At 51.1% G+C, this 13,686-nt stretch overlaps 4 protein-coding genes across 4 annotated transcripts; 2 read left to right on the top strand and 2 right to left on the bottom strand.

Moving 5' to 3' along the window:
- Nucleotides 1-3,301: 3,301 nt before the first annotated feature.
- Nucleotides 3,302-3,919, bottom strand: MYCFIDRAFT_210835 (uncharacterized protein). The gene has a single exon (XM_007926700.1). The coding sequence runs from the start codon at nt 3,872-3,874 to the stop codon at nt 3,443-3,445; it is 432 nt and encodes a 143-aa protein (XP_007924891.1). The 5' UTR covers nt 3,875-3,919; the 3' UTR covers nt 3,302-3,442.
- A 775-nt stretch (nt 3,920-4,694) lies between these two features.
- Nucleotides 4,695-5,641, bottom strand: MYCFIDRAFT_152526 (uncharacterized protein; the record flags this gene model as incomplete). Its single annotated transcript, XM_007926699.1, has 1 exon — nt 4,695-5,641. Exon 1 carries the CDS (start codon nt 5,616-5,618, stop codon nt 4,695-4,697), a length of 924 nt encoding a protein of 307 aa, XP_007924890.1. The 5' UTR covers nt 5,619-5,641.
- A 900-nt stretch (nt 5,642-6,541) lies between these two features.
- Nucleotides 6,542-11,545, top strand: MYCFIDRAFT_187345 (uncharacterized protein; the record flags this gene model as incomplete). Its single annotated transcript, XM_007926698.1, has 2 exons — nt 6,542-11,363; nt 11,415-11,545. 2 exons carry the CDS (start codon nt 6,542-6,544, stop codon nt 11,543-11,545), a joined length of 4,953 nt encoding a protein of 1,650 aa, XP_007924889.1.
- A 765-nt stretch (nt 11,546-12,310) lies between these two features.
- On the top strand, nt 12,311-13,442 carry MYCFIDRAFT_152523 (uncharacterized protein; the record flags this gene model as incomplete). Its single annotated transcript, XM_007926697.1, has 3 exons — nt 12,311-12,601; nt 12,686-12,983; nt 13,040-13,442. The coding sequence occupies 3 exons, from the start codon at nt 12,311-12,313 to the stop codon at nt 13,318-13,320; spliced, it is 870 nt and encodes a 289-aa protein (XP_007924888.1). The 3' UTR covers nt 13,321-13,442.
- Nucleotides 13,443-13,686: the final 244 nt, after the last annotated feature.

Raw genomic sequence — 13,686 nt, 5'->3', positions numbered from 1 at the left:
TCTTTACTACTAAGCGTTTATATAACGCTATAGATATCTCCGGTCGTAATTGCTACCGAGCCTTTAAGTATACGCTACGTTTATTACAGGTTGTCCGGCAATCCGGGTAGGATAAGACTGCCCTATAATTTAAGGATGCCCTATAAGCCGTCCGGGTTAATAAGGTAGAAGATAGGCACTATAATCTTCTTAGATAGCGTACGTTTACGCCCTTCGGGGAGGCAATACAGAGAGACTTTAAGTCTGCTATCCGGCTTTACTCCTATCGTACTACGGTAGAGCAGTTTAATCGTACGCAACTCTTAGCTAGCGAATATCCGATACTTCGTATTAGCGCTAAGCACGACTCTATTTCGAGTAGTCGGCTTGACGAGAAAGAGTTTCAAGGACTCTATTTCGAGCTATACTTAGTTATTAGATATCCGGTACTTCTATATTAGAATATCTAGACGGAGATGGGTTTAGTTAATAGTAGCCGCGGCCAACTATATAGTATTCTCTAGGACGAGGACGTAGAGAGTCCCCGGGATACTATGCCTCGCTGTCTACTCGTTTATTTTCCCGAGTTTCGTAGGGTTAGACTAAACGAGCAGATCGACGCTCGGGGGGGGGCCCGGAAGGGTGCGGTTGTGCCTATCTTTCCCGTACGGAGGGCACGCGGTACTTACGGTACTACGGAGACACAATGGCGCGAGCAATTCCCTATAGTAACCTGCTATGCGATTACGATTCATAAGTCGCAAGGTATAACTTTAGATCGGGTTGTCGTAAACCTTAGGGAGAAGCAAGTATCTCCCGGGGCATTCTACGTAGCCTTATCGAGGGTTAGGGCCTATAAGGACCTCGCTATCGAACAAGACTTTGTAAAGTCGGATATTACTTTTAGTATCTCCGATATTACGAAAGATAGGGATCTAGATTAGCTAGAACGGACGAAGCAACTCCTATCTATCGAAATTACTAGCCCTACTACTACGCTACGTAGTATACGTACACAAAGTCTAGCCTTTAGTTCGCCAAGGTCTATTCCTTCAGTCTCGACTAGGAAAATACCTTCTACCCTCCGTAAGAGTATCGATCCTTCGCCGGTTCGGATTCTACCTATCCTCCGGCCGTCTTTAAGGGATACTAGGCAGAGGAGTCCGTTACGGCATAGAACTACGCAGGAGGAATTATGGGGTGGCTCGGTATCGCCGGATTTATTACCTAGCCCGGCGGATCCTAGCCCTACGTTACTACCGAGGCGAAGAGCGCCTACTATACCCCGTCCGGAGGGGCCCCCGGAGGAGTACCTAATGGCTGGTGGGATAGGAGGTAGTAGTCCTATACCGGAGTTAGGTTTCGAGGAGGAGGAGTACTTTGTATATTAATCTACTATATATGGTTTTGTACTTAGGCGGCGCTATATCGGAGTTAGGTTTCGAGGAGGAGGAGTACTTTGTATATTAATCTACTATATATAGTTTTGTGCTTAGGCGGCGCTATATCGGAGTTAGGTTTCAACTTTCGAGGAGGAGTACTTTGTATATTAATCTACTATATATAGTTTTGTACTTGGACGGCGTTTATAATAGGCTATAACTACTAAGAGGAAATTCTATTATCGAGTTCCTATCTAAGTAACTTAACAAGTTGCTAGACTATTGTACTAACTCGCGCGGCTCTAATTCTATAATTTAAGTAAACGTATATATTTCTTTGATTTTCGAATATATCTAGGGTTTATAACGGACTAAGTTGTCCGGTAATAACGGTATAGTTTCTACTAATATTGTCCTAATCTATCCTAATACTCTTATAATATATTATATACTAGCATTATAAATATATCCCCTTAACTAGTATATTTAATTTCTATATATACGTTTATATTTCCCCTTGCTATATATACTATCTTATATATTATATATATATATATAGACTTATAGTATAATTTTTATTAGAATCGTATTAATACTAATACATATACTAACCGAATACTAGACTCTAAATCCGATAGTCGTCGATTGTAGTTAAAATTTAGGCTTTAACGATTGTAATAATAAAATATTGTTCGTAGTTAATCTCCTCTACCTTAGTCTTTTTTTTTTAAAAAAAAAAAAAGCTAACCAAACACCCTCCGGAAGTACCTATTCCCGACCCGTATAGCTTCAACGTGTGCTATATTATAGCGTAGAATTAGCTACACGGTCGGGGGATTACAGTCCTACTCGGGAATACAGAATAGTAAACACTGTGAGTAGCCGGCTAGCCCCTGCTCCCCCGGAGGGGCCCTTAATAAAGCGTAGTCTAACGATTGGGCCTCGGGGCGCCCGCATCTACTACCCTCGTTAGTAGTGTATCTAATTGGCTGAACGTCCTCGGGTTTTGCGTATATATATCTGCCCATCTATGCCAAGAAATCCGGGGAAGCTGATATAGCTCAGCTAGTGGACGCTCGCTTTTTTAAGCAACGCCAAGCCGAAAATTTTCGAACGTAGGTGACCTCTGCGCTGCCACTCTTGGAACGCGCCCGCGGTCCACAACACTTCCTAGTTAGCGCTTGCGTAGCATGCACCTCTACCCTGCATCCCTCTCTCTTGGGCCACACAGAGACGTCACTCACATCGCCCGCCGCTCGCGAAGCTGCTGCACTATACGCCAAATGCCGGTCCGATCAGGCCTTCCTCTCGTGCAGAAGAACTGGCAAGGACTTGCACAATAGCCTGTCTCTGGACCATACTCGGGCAGCTGTACGAAAGAGTCTTGTTACACTGCTGTGCATGGCTGTAAGGAAGACCATTCTGGCATATCAAAGCACGTTGTAGGCTTGTAGCGTGAACCACGAATGCCCTCGCAGACTAGGAAGACCTCATCTGCTTATACATTGGACGAAATCATCCTTATCACCGAGCATCCGTCGATCATTGCATTTACACCGCAGGTTAATCTGTGGCAAAACTCAGGCCAAGACATGAAGACTTGGGACACTGATGTCTAGGCGTGGCTCACTTTGTACTGGCTGTTACTGCAGTGTTTGATGCCATTAACAAGGCTCTGTCCATGTCCCTGGTTGCAAAGATAGGAACTCACTAGAGAGCAAGAGCGTTGTGTCAGTCAAAGGCCGTTTGTGTGAAAATGAGAATTTAGACTTCGCTCACTCCATGCTGGCGGTCATCGCTTCACTGTTTGATGACGCCAATAACGCTCGGTCTACAACACTCGTTGCAGAGATAGAGACTCACTACAGAGCCAGCGTGCAGCAGTCACACACAGTTTGTTTGAAATCTTTTGCATGTCTGGAAAGCCTGTACTCAATCACACAAGAGGCACTTTTAATATCGGATCCTCTGCGTTACTATGAGCCAACTTTTGAATCTCCAAACAAGCAGTCCTCGTTGAAGCCGCTCGGTCTGACTCCGATTCCTCACCACGACTTCTCATATCGAAGCGACTTGAGAGCTTAAGTGACGACCTTAGACTTGCCCTTCCGATCGTTTGCACAGGTTTCGCACAATGGCACAGCTGCCACTTTCTCGTCGTTGCTGCCTTGCAGACAGCTCAAACACTTGAGGTCGATCTCCTCCACCACGCCCTCACAATCGAAACAATGGGCGTAGCATCGGTTGAGTCGGCCGTCCGAGGTATGCAACTCTGTCTCCTCTTGCCCTCGAGGAAGCACGAGCAGTACGTCCTGATGCTTGTAGAAATCTTCGTATCGTGGGAAGGAGGCCTCCATATATTTGACACAGTTTGCAAGATGATACTGCGCCTGAGAACCTTGCATTGCTGACACGAAGCCTTGGGTAGTAGCCAAGTGAGACAGAAGCTGTGCAGATTTTTCGGGCTCGTTTGTCATGCTTCTGACCACGTAATCCGCTGCCAGCACTTGCATTGGTGAGCCCGGAAGTGTCTTATTGAAACAGGCTTCGAGCACTGCAGCAGGAAGCGCAGCCTTGCGTATGTCGCATTCTTGGATGAGAAAGCATGCTCGTTTCATTGCGGCGTTTTGCAGCCCGTACATTCCGATTTTGTCGCCGAAGATCCAGATATCGATGCATAGCTTCAGCTGTTCCCAGCAAGCATCGGTGCCGTCGTCCTGAATGCAGACCGGCTTGAAAGCGAGCTCGTTGTGGTGAAGGATGAAATAGTAGAATGCCGCAAACACGGAGGATGAGTCCTCCGGAAGCTCAATGATGTTGAATTGGCCCTCCACGAAACGCTCATGCTTCAGAGCATTCTTAAACCATTCGCTCTTTTCGAAGAGCAGGTCCTTCGCAGATGAACATCACAGGACAGCCAGTCGAGCCATTTTGGGGATTTCTTACCTTTGCAACTTTGAAGTCGCGCCTCTTCTCAGTTGGTCCGACGCAGACCACAACTGTCGGTCCTTCGAGCTGTCTGTCTAAGAGTCAGCGACAGTCAAGCAACGTAGTCCAAGTTGTGCGCACCTGATGAAGTCGTCCATGGTGATGGTTGCTTGTAATGACACGTCTCATGTGGGGCACCAAAGATGTTCAGATCATGAGTCGCGGTGAACTTTTAAGAAATCAACTGAAGCCAGGCAGAAATTTGGCCGCAGCTGCAAAGCCGTTAGAGATGACTTAGGGAAGAGCGACTTCTGAGGAAGGAGTAGCAGTCGCACGAAGTGATCGTGCGGACACCTACTGCCAAATTGCCCTGGTAGTTGGATTCTAGAGATGTGGGTAACCTGCTTACTCGCCATGCTGCTCGGCCTCTTTCTCTGCCCTTTCCTCTTCACGCTTCTTCTTCCGCTGCAGCAAGTCTTTCAGCTTCTTTGCGATGCCAAAGCTTCCATTCGTGTCGGCACCACAATTGGCACAAGTCTTCTTCTTATCCTTCATGTATCTTTGCATGGCACACTTTTCACAGAAGTAGTGTCCGCACTTGGTCACGACCGGGTTCTTGTAATCCCCCTTGCAGATGATGCACTTGAAGGGGATCTCCTTCAGCATCTTCTCCTCGTCGTCAAGGCCGTCGTCGTCATTCTTTTTCTGGCCCAGCTTGTCCTTTTTGCCTGCCTTTTCCCATTCCTTGTCCAGCTGCCATCCTTGCGCATAGTCTTCTCGAGCGTGTAAGAACTTGCAGCTGTCTCCGAAACCACAGAAGCCTGTCTGCTTGTAGTCTTTGCACACATCAGGCGCAAAATCGGTGACGGTGATTGTTCTGATGTTTGTAGGCGCTCTCACTGGCCCCACCTGGCGTGCATCTGGATGCTTTTGAATGAAACTTGAGTATTTCGCGGTACCCTGATATGTTCCGTCCGGTGCTTCTTGAACCACTGTCTCCTCCTTTGTGGTCTTGCTTCCAGCATCTTTGGCAGCAAGCGCAGCATCTGTGTACCAGTTTGAAGCTTTTGTCGCGTCCTCGTTTGCCGTGATATTCGTTGTGCGATCGGCTTCAAAAGCGGTCGACTTGCTGGTATCTAGCGCTCGCTTTGGTCCGTTGCCTCCTACTTGCACGCCTTCCTTCTTGCGCCGTTTAATTCGGACACCCTGCTCATCGTCCGTGTAGTCTGAGTCGGAATTTGAGTCTTCTGGCGGAGGCGTGGCAGGTCGTTTGCGAAGATTGGTGTTCTTTGCACGCTTCTTGAACACGGGCGCTGCGATATCAGTCATTTCGGAGGATACTATGTCAAGTCGAAGCAAATAATGTGAGTTGAGAGTTCTGTCGGACGCCACTTCAAGGTTTCTTCTGCGACTGCACTGCCTGGGGAATCCTTTCACCACGTGCGCCGGCGCCGGCGAAAGTCAAGCAGTCGCGCTTTCAATGCAGGGGAACAGAGCTGCTGTGATGAAGGCGATACTGCGAGTCTGCAGCTTCGAAAACAAACACACAAACGCGCCAACACGCAAGACCAACGAGACACCATGCACACTCGCAATGGCGGTTCATGTGAATGAGCAGGGATGTGGGCATCCGAGCACAGATAGAGTTTTGCACAGTAAACCTTCCGTCTTGTATTCACGCGTCCTGTTTCGCCTTCTTTGGCCTTTCCTTCGCGCTGCTCCTCTCGTCTGTTGTTTGGTGTATTTTGGTCCCATTCATTGATTTTCCCTCCACTTCACCCCTCGAGCCGGCGAGCTTGGCGGTACCGACTTGCCGACGCAACTGGAATGTCTGGTTGCGCTGCCCCTTGGCCTGCGTCGTGTCCCGAGAGCGCCCCGCAGCATCGTGCTGTAAACAACACTCTGCCGAGAAACACCTGGTTCGCGATCTCAGGGCCTCTTCTTGCTCCATCGCTCCTCCCCCAGTCGCGCGTGTACAGAGTGACACCTCCTCTGCAAACACCCGGCAACGGGCAACGGACCCTTCGCTTTCTCTTCTTGCATCGCTGGCTTCCTGCGGGTTCCTACGCCTACGCCTGCGCCCGCACAAGAAACCTGGTCGACGTTCATCTGACCGGCTTCTCCGTCTGCTCTGAAACGAGACATACATTCATTCCGCAGAGCCGCAGTCCGCGCGCATGCTGAACCCTTTTACTCATTAATATTTCCTTTCCATCACAACAAACCACTCCCTCTTCCAAGACGACGGCAATATGGCCTCGGCCGCGAGTCCGCCAGGAGCGGTGAGCGCCAATGGCTCATTCGACCCCTTCACGGGCTCACTACAAGCCCAGCCGGCGCCAGCATTGCGATATGCCGCATTCGATACCGACCACTTCTCGCTGTACTCTACCAATTCCCCGACTTCTGCAAAACGCGCACTGGAAGCACACCTCAAGGACACAGATCGTCGATTGCGTGATGCCGGTCAATTGGGAACTACCTTGACGAAGCAGCGCAGAGAGCTGGAGGCCAAATTGAAGGAAGTAGAGCAGCTGCAGCAAGACAGTGAGATCCCGCCAGAGCTTCAGAGCAGACTTTCCGAACTCGAGCGTGAGTATAATGAAGTCGGTCGCGACTCGGCTCGCGCATTTCTTCCCAAGTCGAGGGTCGCCAGCGAGACCGAGGCCTCGCAACCTGGGGTCATTTCAGGATCAGGGCGAGAATCTCCAACCAAGATTTCGGCACCGTCGCGGAGACAGCGGAACCAGCCAAGCAACAGAGTTCACGACATCGAATTCGCCGCGGAGATCAGTACCCAGCTTCTCGCTGAGGTCAGGCACTATCAAGCTGCCCTGGCAGAGAAGGACGACGCCTTGAAGGACGCCACCGCTGCGAAAGCTGAACTGGAGTCTGATAATGCTGTATTGAAGCAAAAGCTCAGGCACTACGATATGAGCGAACAGAAGTACAAGGATGAGAATTGGAACCTGGAGACGCGCTTGCAGGAGATCGAGGCGAATTTGAAGCAGACAATGGACAGAGAGACTAGGCTGGCCCAGAATCTAAAGTCCTTGCAGTCGGAGAAGGCGGCGAAAGAGCGCGAGTTGGATGAGCTGAAGCTCACGCACGAGCGGCTAATCGAGGACAACGGCATGGCAAAGAAGGTTCAAGAGGCCGATTTGCATGGTTTGCGTCGTGACGCTGCGACTTGGGATGCCGAGAAGCTCAGGCTGCAGAAGAAGGTCGAGGAGCTGGCTTCTCAAAACACGGAGTTGGCAAAAGCCGTATCGTTCCGCTTCAACCAGCATGCCCAGCTCTCCGATACCGACTTCGTTTCTGCTGAAGAGGGCGTCGGCTCCGACGATGCCAGCCCAGAGCACAGTGCTCCGCCCTCGCCGGTCAAAGGCACACCAGCGCGCCATGGTATGCTCGAGTCCGAGACTTTGAAGTCAAGCTTGAATCATGCACATAGAATGATTCAGAACCTCAAGAACAACATCCATAGGGAGAAGACTGAGAAGATCGAACTCAAGCGCATGTTGCAAGACGCGCGTGACGAGCTCGAATCGCGTCGTGAGAGCCAAGGTGTAGCTGCGAACGTGGCAAAGAAGAGACGAAGCGAGCCTGAAGGCATCAAATTCAAGCGTCCTTCGAACAGCAGGCTTGGCGCAGCCCGCAGCAGCACCACTGAGATCATCGACGAGCCAGACTGGGAGGATCAGGAAGCTGAAGCCACGCCCAGCAAGCCTAAAATCGGTGCAATGATTGCCGGTGCTGGCGTGGCTGGTGTTGCAGCTGCAACAGCATACAATCAGGCGTATGGCAGATCTGATCGTAACACCACGGATGCTTTTGAAACCGCCAACGAGACTGATGCTGGCTTTGAAACCGCGACTGAGCGAGGAGGTAACACCGAGAGCGAGGCTTTTGCTACAGGAGCTGAGGACCTTGGAAATAACACCGAAGGAGAAGCCACCGAGACCGAGGCCACTTCTGCTCGCAAATTGCGACGAGTCAGCAGCTATCAGAACAAGGCTGGTAATCGCTCATCGTACATGTCGACTGCTTCAACATCTGGTGATGATGACGGTGACATTGTCAAGACCCCAGTCCACAGCATTGTACAGCAGAAGTACAAGCTGCGCCTTGGCCGTGGTGGACGGAGATCGGGCCGTGTCAGCGACATTATGGCAGATTCTCCTCGAGCTAGCATTGCCAGCCCGAGCTCAAGCACTGGCACACCGCAGCCAGCTGGTATGCAGAGTCTGGGTGACGAGCTCGATGCACTCGAAGATGGCAGCATGGAAGGCACTCCAGTTTCCGGCAGGCACCTGGACAGCGACCTCGAAGAGACGCCACTCACGCAGCGACAAGGCAGCGTTGAGCCTCGTAGTCCTACCATGATGGACGACGACGAGAAAGTGGGTGTCGATCCGGTCATTCCTACTCCTGTCAGCAGCCCAAAGAGTGCTTTGCAAGCCCGTGACTTTGAGAACCAGGCGGACTCGGCAATGCTTGCCCGTGAAGCTACTGCGAGCAAGCCAGTAATGGTCGATGCTGGTGTCATGACCGAGCCGTGGCAACCAGAGCCTGCGATCGAGAAGCAATCTCTGATGGATCATGCTGCTGAGATTGCTGGAGGAGCATTGGCCGGCTTCGGTCTGAGTCGAATTGCAGGTCACAAACAAGAAGCAGCTGAGAGCGATGGCTGCGAGGTAGAAGCCGATCAGCCGTATTTGAAAGACGTCGCGAGTGCACCTGAGCCAGTCCAGGCCCCGATTCCCGAGACGAAACAAATGATCAGTGTTGGCACCGATGCTCGCGGAATACCAGTCACCATCAGCACTGGCACCGATGCTCGCGTCATCTCGACAACCACGTCTGGTAATGATGTCAAACAACCTGCGCGGACGATCAGCACCAGTACGGATGCACGCGGTCTTCCCGTCACGGTCAGCATGAAAACGGATGCCGATGCTGGGCCGGAGACACTTGTGGTCGAAGATCTTCCTCTTGTCTCCACGGATCCCTCTCCAGTCATCTCGGAGGAGACTGAGCCTGAGATGTGGCCACTACCACCTAATACCAGTCGAATGCCAGTCGTCAATGGCGCACAGCGTTCTACTGAAGTCACTTCTGATGTGCCACCAATGCCTGCTGCGCCGCCTCCAGCAATACCTGTCCAGCTGGCCTTTTCAGACGTGCTCTCTCAAGAGCTGACACCTGTGCTACCAGAGCCAGTGACACCTATGCTACCCCAAAGGAGCTCTAGGAGACAAGATCTCCCGCTCAGCGGAGACGATTCAGACGAGGCAATCGAGACACCAGGATTCAAACGCAACGTGCGATTCGCAAGTCAGTCAGATGGTACCGCGGAAGACTCACAAGTCTTCGCAGGCGCAAGCGATGATGAGATTCAAGTCTACAGAGATGTGTCGAAAGATAATTCTCCAGCCGGCCTAGCGATACACACAAGACAGCCACTTGGCGATGTCTCACCGAACGTGACTTCGAAGAGCGCGATGGCCGACGAGGGCTCACAGACTATTGTTTCCGGTCAGGACATTGATACAATGATCAAGGACAAGGCTGTCGTTCCTTCACTCAAGGATGCTGGAAGCTCGCCATTCAAGAGTGCCGTTGCTGGTACAGTAGTCGGTGCAGCCGCTGCAGCTGCCCTATCCACGCCTTCGAAGAAAGACAAGATCAACCCTGAGATTCGACCTTTCATCTACGAGTCACCGACCTTGAAGAAAGCCAAGCGGCCAGCGAGTGCGGGTAGTCTCCGTCGTGAAGACGCCGCCAGCGCGCCTCCACTTCCTCCAGATCACAATGTCAAGATCGCTGCAGCTCAACAGAACCCGGCTGTGCCACTTACAGCATTTTCGGCGGGTACTATGGGTCCCCCAACGATGCCTGCGTCAGCATACAGACCGCGTCCAAACACGCCTGGAGGACGACCATACGTTGAGCGAGCAATCCATTCGCGTGATTCCACAACGCCTCGCCCTCCTCGACGAAAAGACAGCCGCAGTGCTATCGCCAGTCAGTCAGATAGGATATCGCATAGAACGTCGATGTCTTCCTTTGCGTCCGAGCTGGACGAACGCTTCAACATAACGAGAGGTCAGATCATGTACCCAGCAGATGTGACGCCATCAACAGATCCGCGAATGATCCAGGCTATCACACAGACCATGATTGGTGAGTACCTCTGGAAATACACGCGCAAGGCCGGCAGGAGTGAAACATCCACAACGCGACACAGACGATTCTTCTGGGTCCATCCTTACACTAGAACGTTGTACTGGAGTGAGCAGGACCCAAGCACGGCTGGCAAGTCGATGTTGAAGGCCAAGAGTGTCGCAATTGAAGCTGTCCGCGTCGTTTCGGACGACAATGCATATCCTCCTGGTCTACATAGGAAGTCTCTTGTGGTCGTCACTCCTGGCCGCGAGATCGTCTTCACCGCCCCTACTGGTCAAAGACATGAGACATGGTTCAATGCACTCTCCTACCTGCTTCTGAGAACGGAGCGAGAAAAAGCTGAAGAAGAGGACACGATGTCGCAAGATGAGCTTGATGAGTTCAACCCTGGGTTCGGCAAGACAGTGAGGCAAAGCTTCAGCAGGATGGCTGGCACTGCCACTGGACGCAGCCAAAGCCGCCACAGCCGCCACAGTCGCCGGACTAGCTTGAGCAGCTACAACAGCCGGACAACGAGGACTAACAGCCTTCCACGAAATGACGCCACTCTTCGCCAGACGTCAAGAAACGCCGTCCCAGCCATGTCTCTGCAAATGCCGTCGCTCAACCATCAAAGCAAAAGGCTGGCCGGAACAACTCCCAAAGAATCTCGCGTCTCGTCCGGCAGCATGGGCGCTCGAATGAGTTCACTAACTAGTCGCTTCAGGCCAGGCAGCAGTCAGCGTGCCCATTCTAGCGCCAGCGTTCGGCGAGATGATCCTGCGGATCCAGCAGGGATTTATGATGCCAGCATTATCGCCGACAGCGCAGAAGATCTTCGAGCTGTCATCGAGCAACAAGAGCGAGATGCTGACAGGCTGGAGAATGTCAGGGCATGCTGCGATGGTAAGCGTGCGATTAAAGCTAAGCGAGAGATCATGACTAACAATCATGTAGGTCGGCACGACGTCGCATCACTCAGAAATCGCAGCGGCAAGCACTCCAGCTTCGGCTCACGCTTTAGCAGCCACAATCACGGACCCGGGTATCACACACACGCTCATGGAACGGCTTCGTCACGGACGTGAGCCATATCATCAGCACACCAAGCATGTTTCCATTTACAGTTCCACCCACACTCCCTAGAACGGATAACAAACATTCTCGTATTTTCCTTACTTGAACAACACTGGATCGAACACGCGGCCTGGGTCAGAATCTCTCGTATGTCTTCTTCTCAGGATGGAAAGCGGTATCGGTTGGCTTATTGGGATAGTCTGGAAAGCGGGCACAAATACACAAGTATGATGGGCGGAGCCTTGTTAATGTCTAAGCGAAGCGTTTCCAGATTGTTGAGCCGATCAATTGAGGACGGTTTCTGATGACTAGAAAGGAAACCCTTCTTCTTTCTATCCGTAGAGAATGATGTGATGAAATTGCTCTTCTACAGGACGTGTCGTCCATTTCCTTCCGAAAATTCGAAGTCTGCTGACACGAGTCGCACAGTTCTACTCGAGTTCTTTGCGAGTAGCGATGTCAGAATCGGACAAAGCATTGGATACCTGGGCCCCTCTTCGTTACTTCCCAAGGTACAGACAGCATAGTTAAATTTAACTCCATATAAGCAGCTTTCCCCACGCTGACCGCACACCACTCATTCCTAGGCCAGGAATCTTTGGCGTTTAATAACAGATGCTATTGGTCTCGACTTGACGGCTCACTTTCTAATTCAGCACCTTACTCTTACTGTCGTGCGAGTGCGAGCTTTTGTTCGGCTGTGCGGAGTCGATCCTTTGGCAGTACAAAGAAACCCGTCAGTCCACCGCCAGTCAGCACAGCACAACAACACAACTATGGCATTCCTCAGCGTCGAAGGCAAGACTGCATTAATCACCGGAGGAGGCTCTGGAATTTGTCTCGACTTGACGAAGAAGATTTTACATCGTGGCGGCAATGTCGTGATCGCAGATCTGCAATTGACGCCTGAGGCGGAGAAGTTGGTTTCGGAATGGAAGGAGCAGAGAGTGGTGTTTTTGAAAAGTGATGTTACGGATTGGAAGCAGTTGCAGGCGGCTTTTGATTTGGCCATGAGGCAGTTCAAGAGGTTGGATATTGTTGTTCCTGGGGCGGGGGTTTTTGAGCCGGTGAGTATGGAGAGGAGAAGGGGAGGGAGGGAGGGAGTGAGTGAGTGCTAGCTACAGTTGCTGACGATGAGATTATATCAATAGGATTGGACGAATTTCTGGGAGTTCAATGCGGGGAAAGACACGAATGAGACGTCGAGTTACAAGGTTTTTGATATTAATCTTGCGCATCCGGTTCGGGCGACGCAGCTTGCGATTGATTATTTTCTGCGACAGAAGTTGGAGAGGGGAGCTGTTTGTTTGATTGCGAGTATTGCTGCACAAATGACGGTTTTTCCTGTTCCGTTGTATTGTGCGAGCAAGCATGCTATTGCTGCGTTCACGCGCAGTTTGGCTCTACTTGAACCGATGAAGGGGATTCGTGTTAATGCTGTGGCTCCGGGTAAGCATCTCTCCCTCATTCTTGCTTGACAGCTCTTTGGCGCTCATGACATCAAGGCATCGTCGAAACACCTCTCTGGCCCAAAGATCGTCTCGATTGGGTTGACGATGAGAAAGACAAGTGGGTCACAAAACATCAGGTCACCGAGGTCATGCTGGATCTAATCACTCATCCGGAAAATGTCGGTGGTACCGTGCTGGAGGTTCTGGCTGAGAAAGTCAGGAAGGTGGAGGGTTTGAATGATCCGGGTCCTCAAGGGCCGGGCTGTACGTTGAACAAGATCGGGGTGGCATTTGAAGATGTTCCTAAGAAAATTGAGAAGAATTTTGGGAAGTGATGGGCCAACAAGGAAGGAGGCGGGTAATGTGCTGGTTCGGGGATGGGCTGAGGCGTTTGCTTGAGTGAAGGAGCGGGCTACCGAATTGATAGGAGAAGGCGCAATGACATCGATGCAGTGAGCTCACTTGCAGCAAGGCCTCAAGCTCATTCCTTCCGTATCGTAAAATTCCTCGCCCTGGAAAATCCTCAGATGGACCCCTGCCGCAGGATATTTGACGTGCTACTTTTGACTACATATGACGATTTTGATTCGGTCTGTCGGAGTGATGATAACGGCCAGACCTTGTTGAACCTCATATGGGCTTTGAATATCCAGTGTCCGGACATTGTGCAGCAGCATCGAAATGGCAAAAGGTTTCGATTG

This window comes from Pseudocercospora fijiensis (assembly GCF_000340215.1).
Source record: "Pseudocercospora fijiensis CIRAD86 unplaced genomic scaffold MYCFIscaffold_3, whole genome shotgun sequence".
Taxonomy (NCBI): Eukaryota; Fungi; Ascomycota; class Dothideomycetes; order Mycosphaerellales; family Mycosphaerellaceae; genus Pseudocercospora; species Pseudocercospora fijiensis.
The sequence above is the reverse complement of the archived record's forward strand: the minus strand, read 5'-3'. Positions and strand labels throughout refer to the sequence as shown.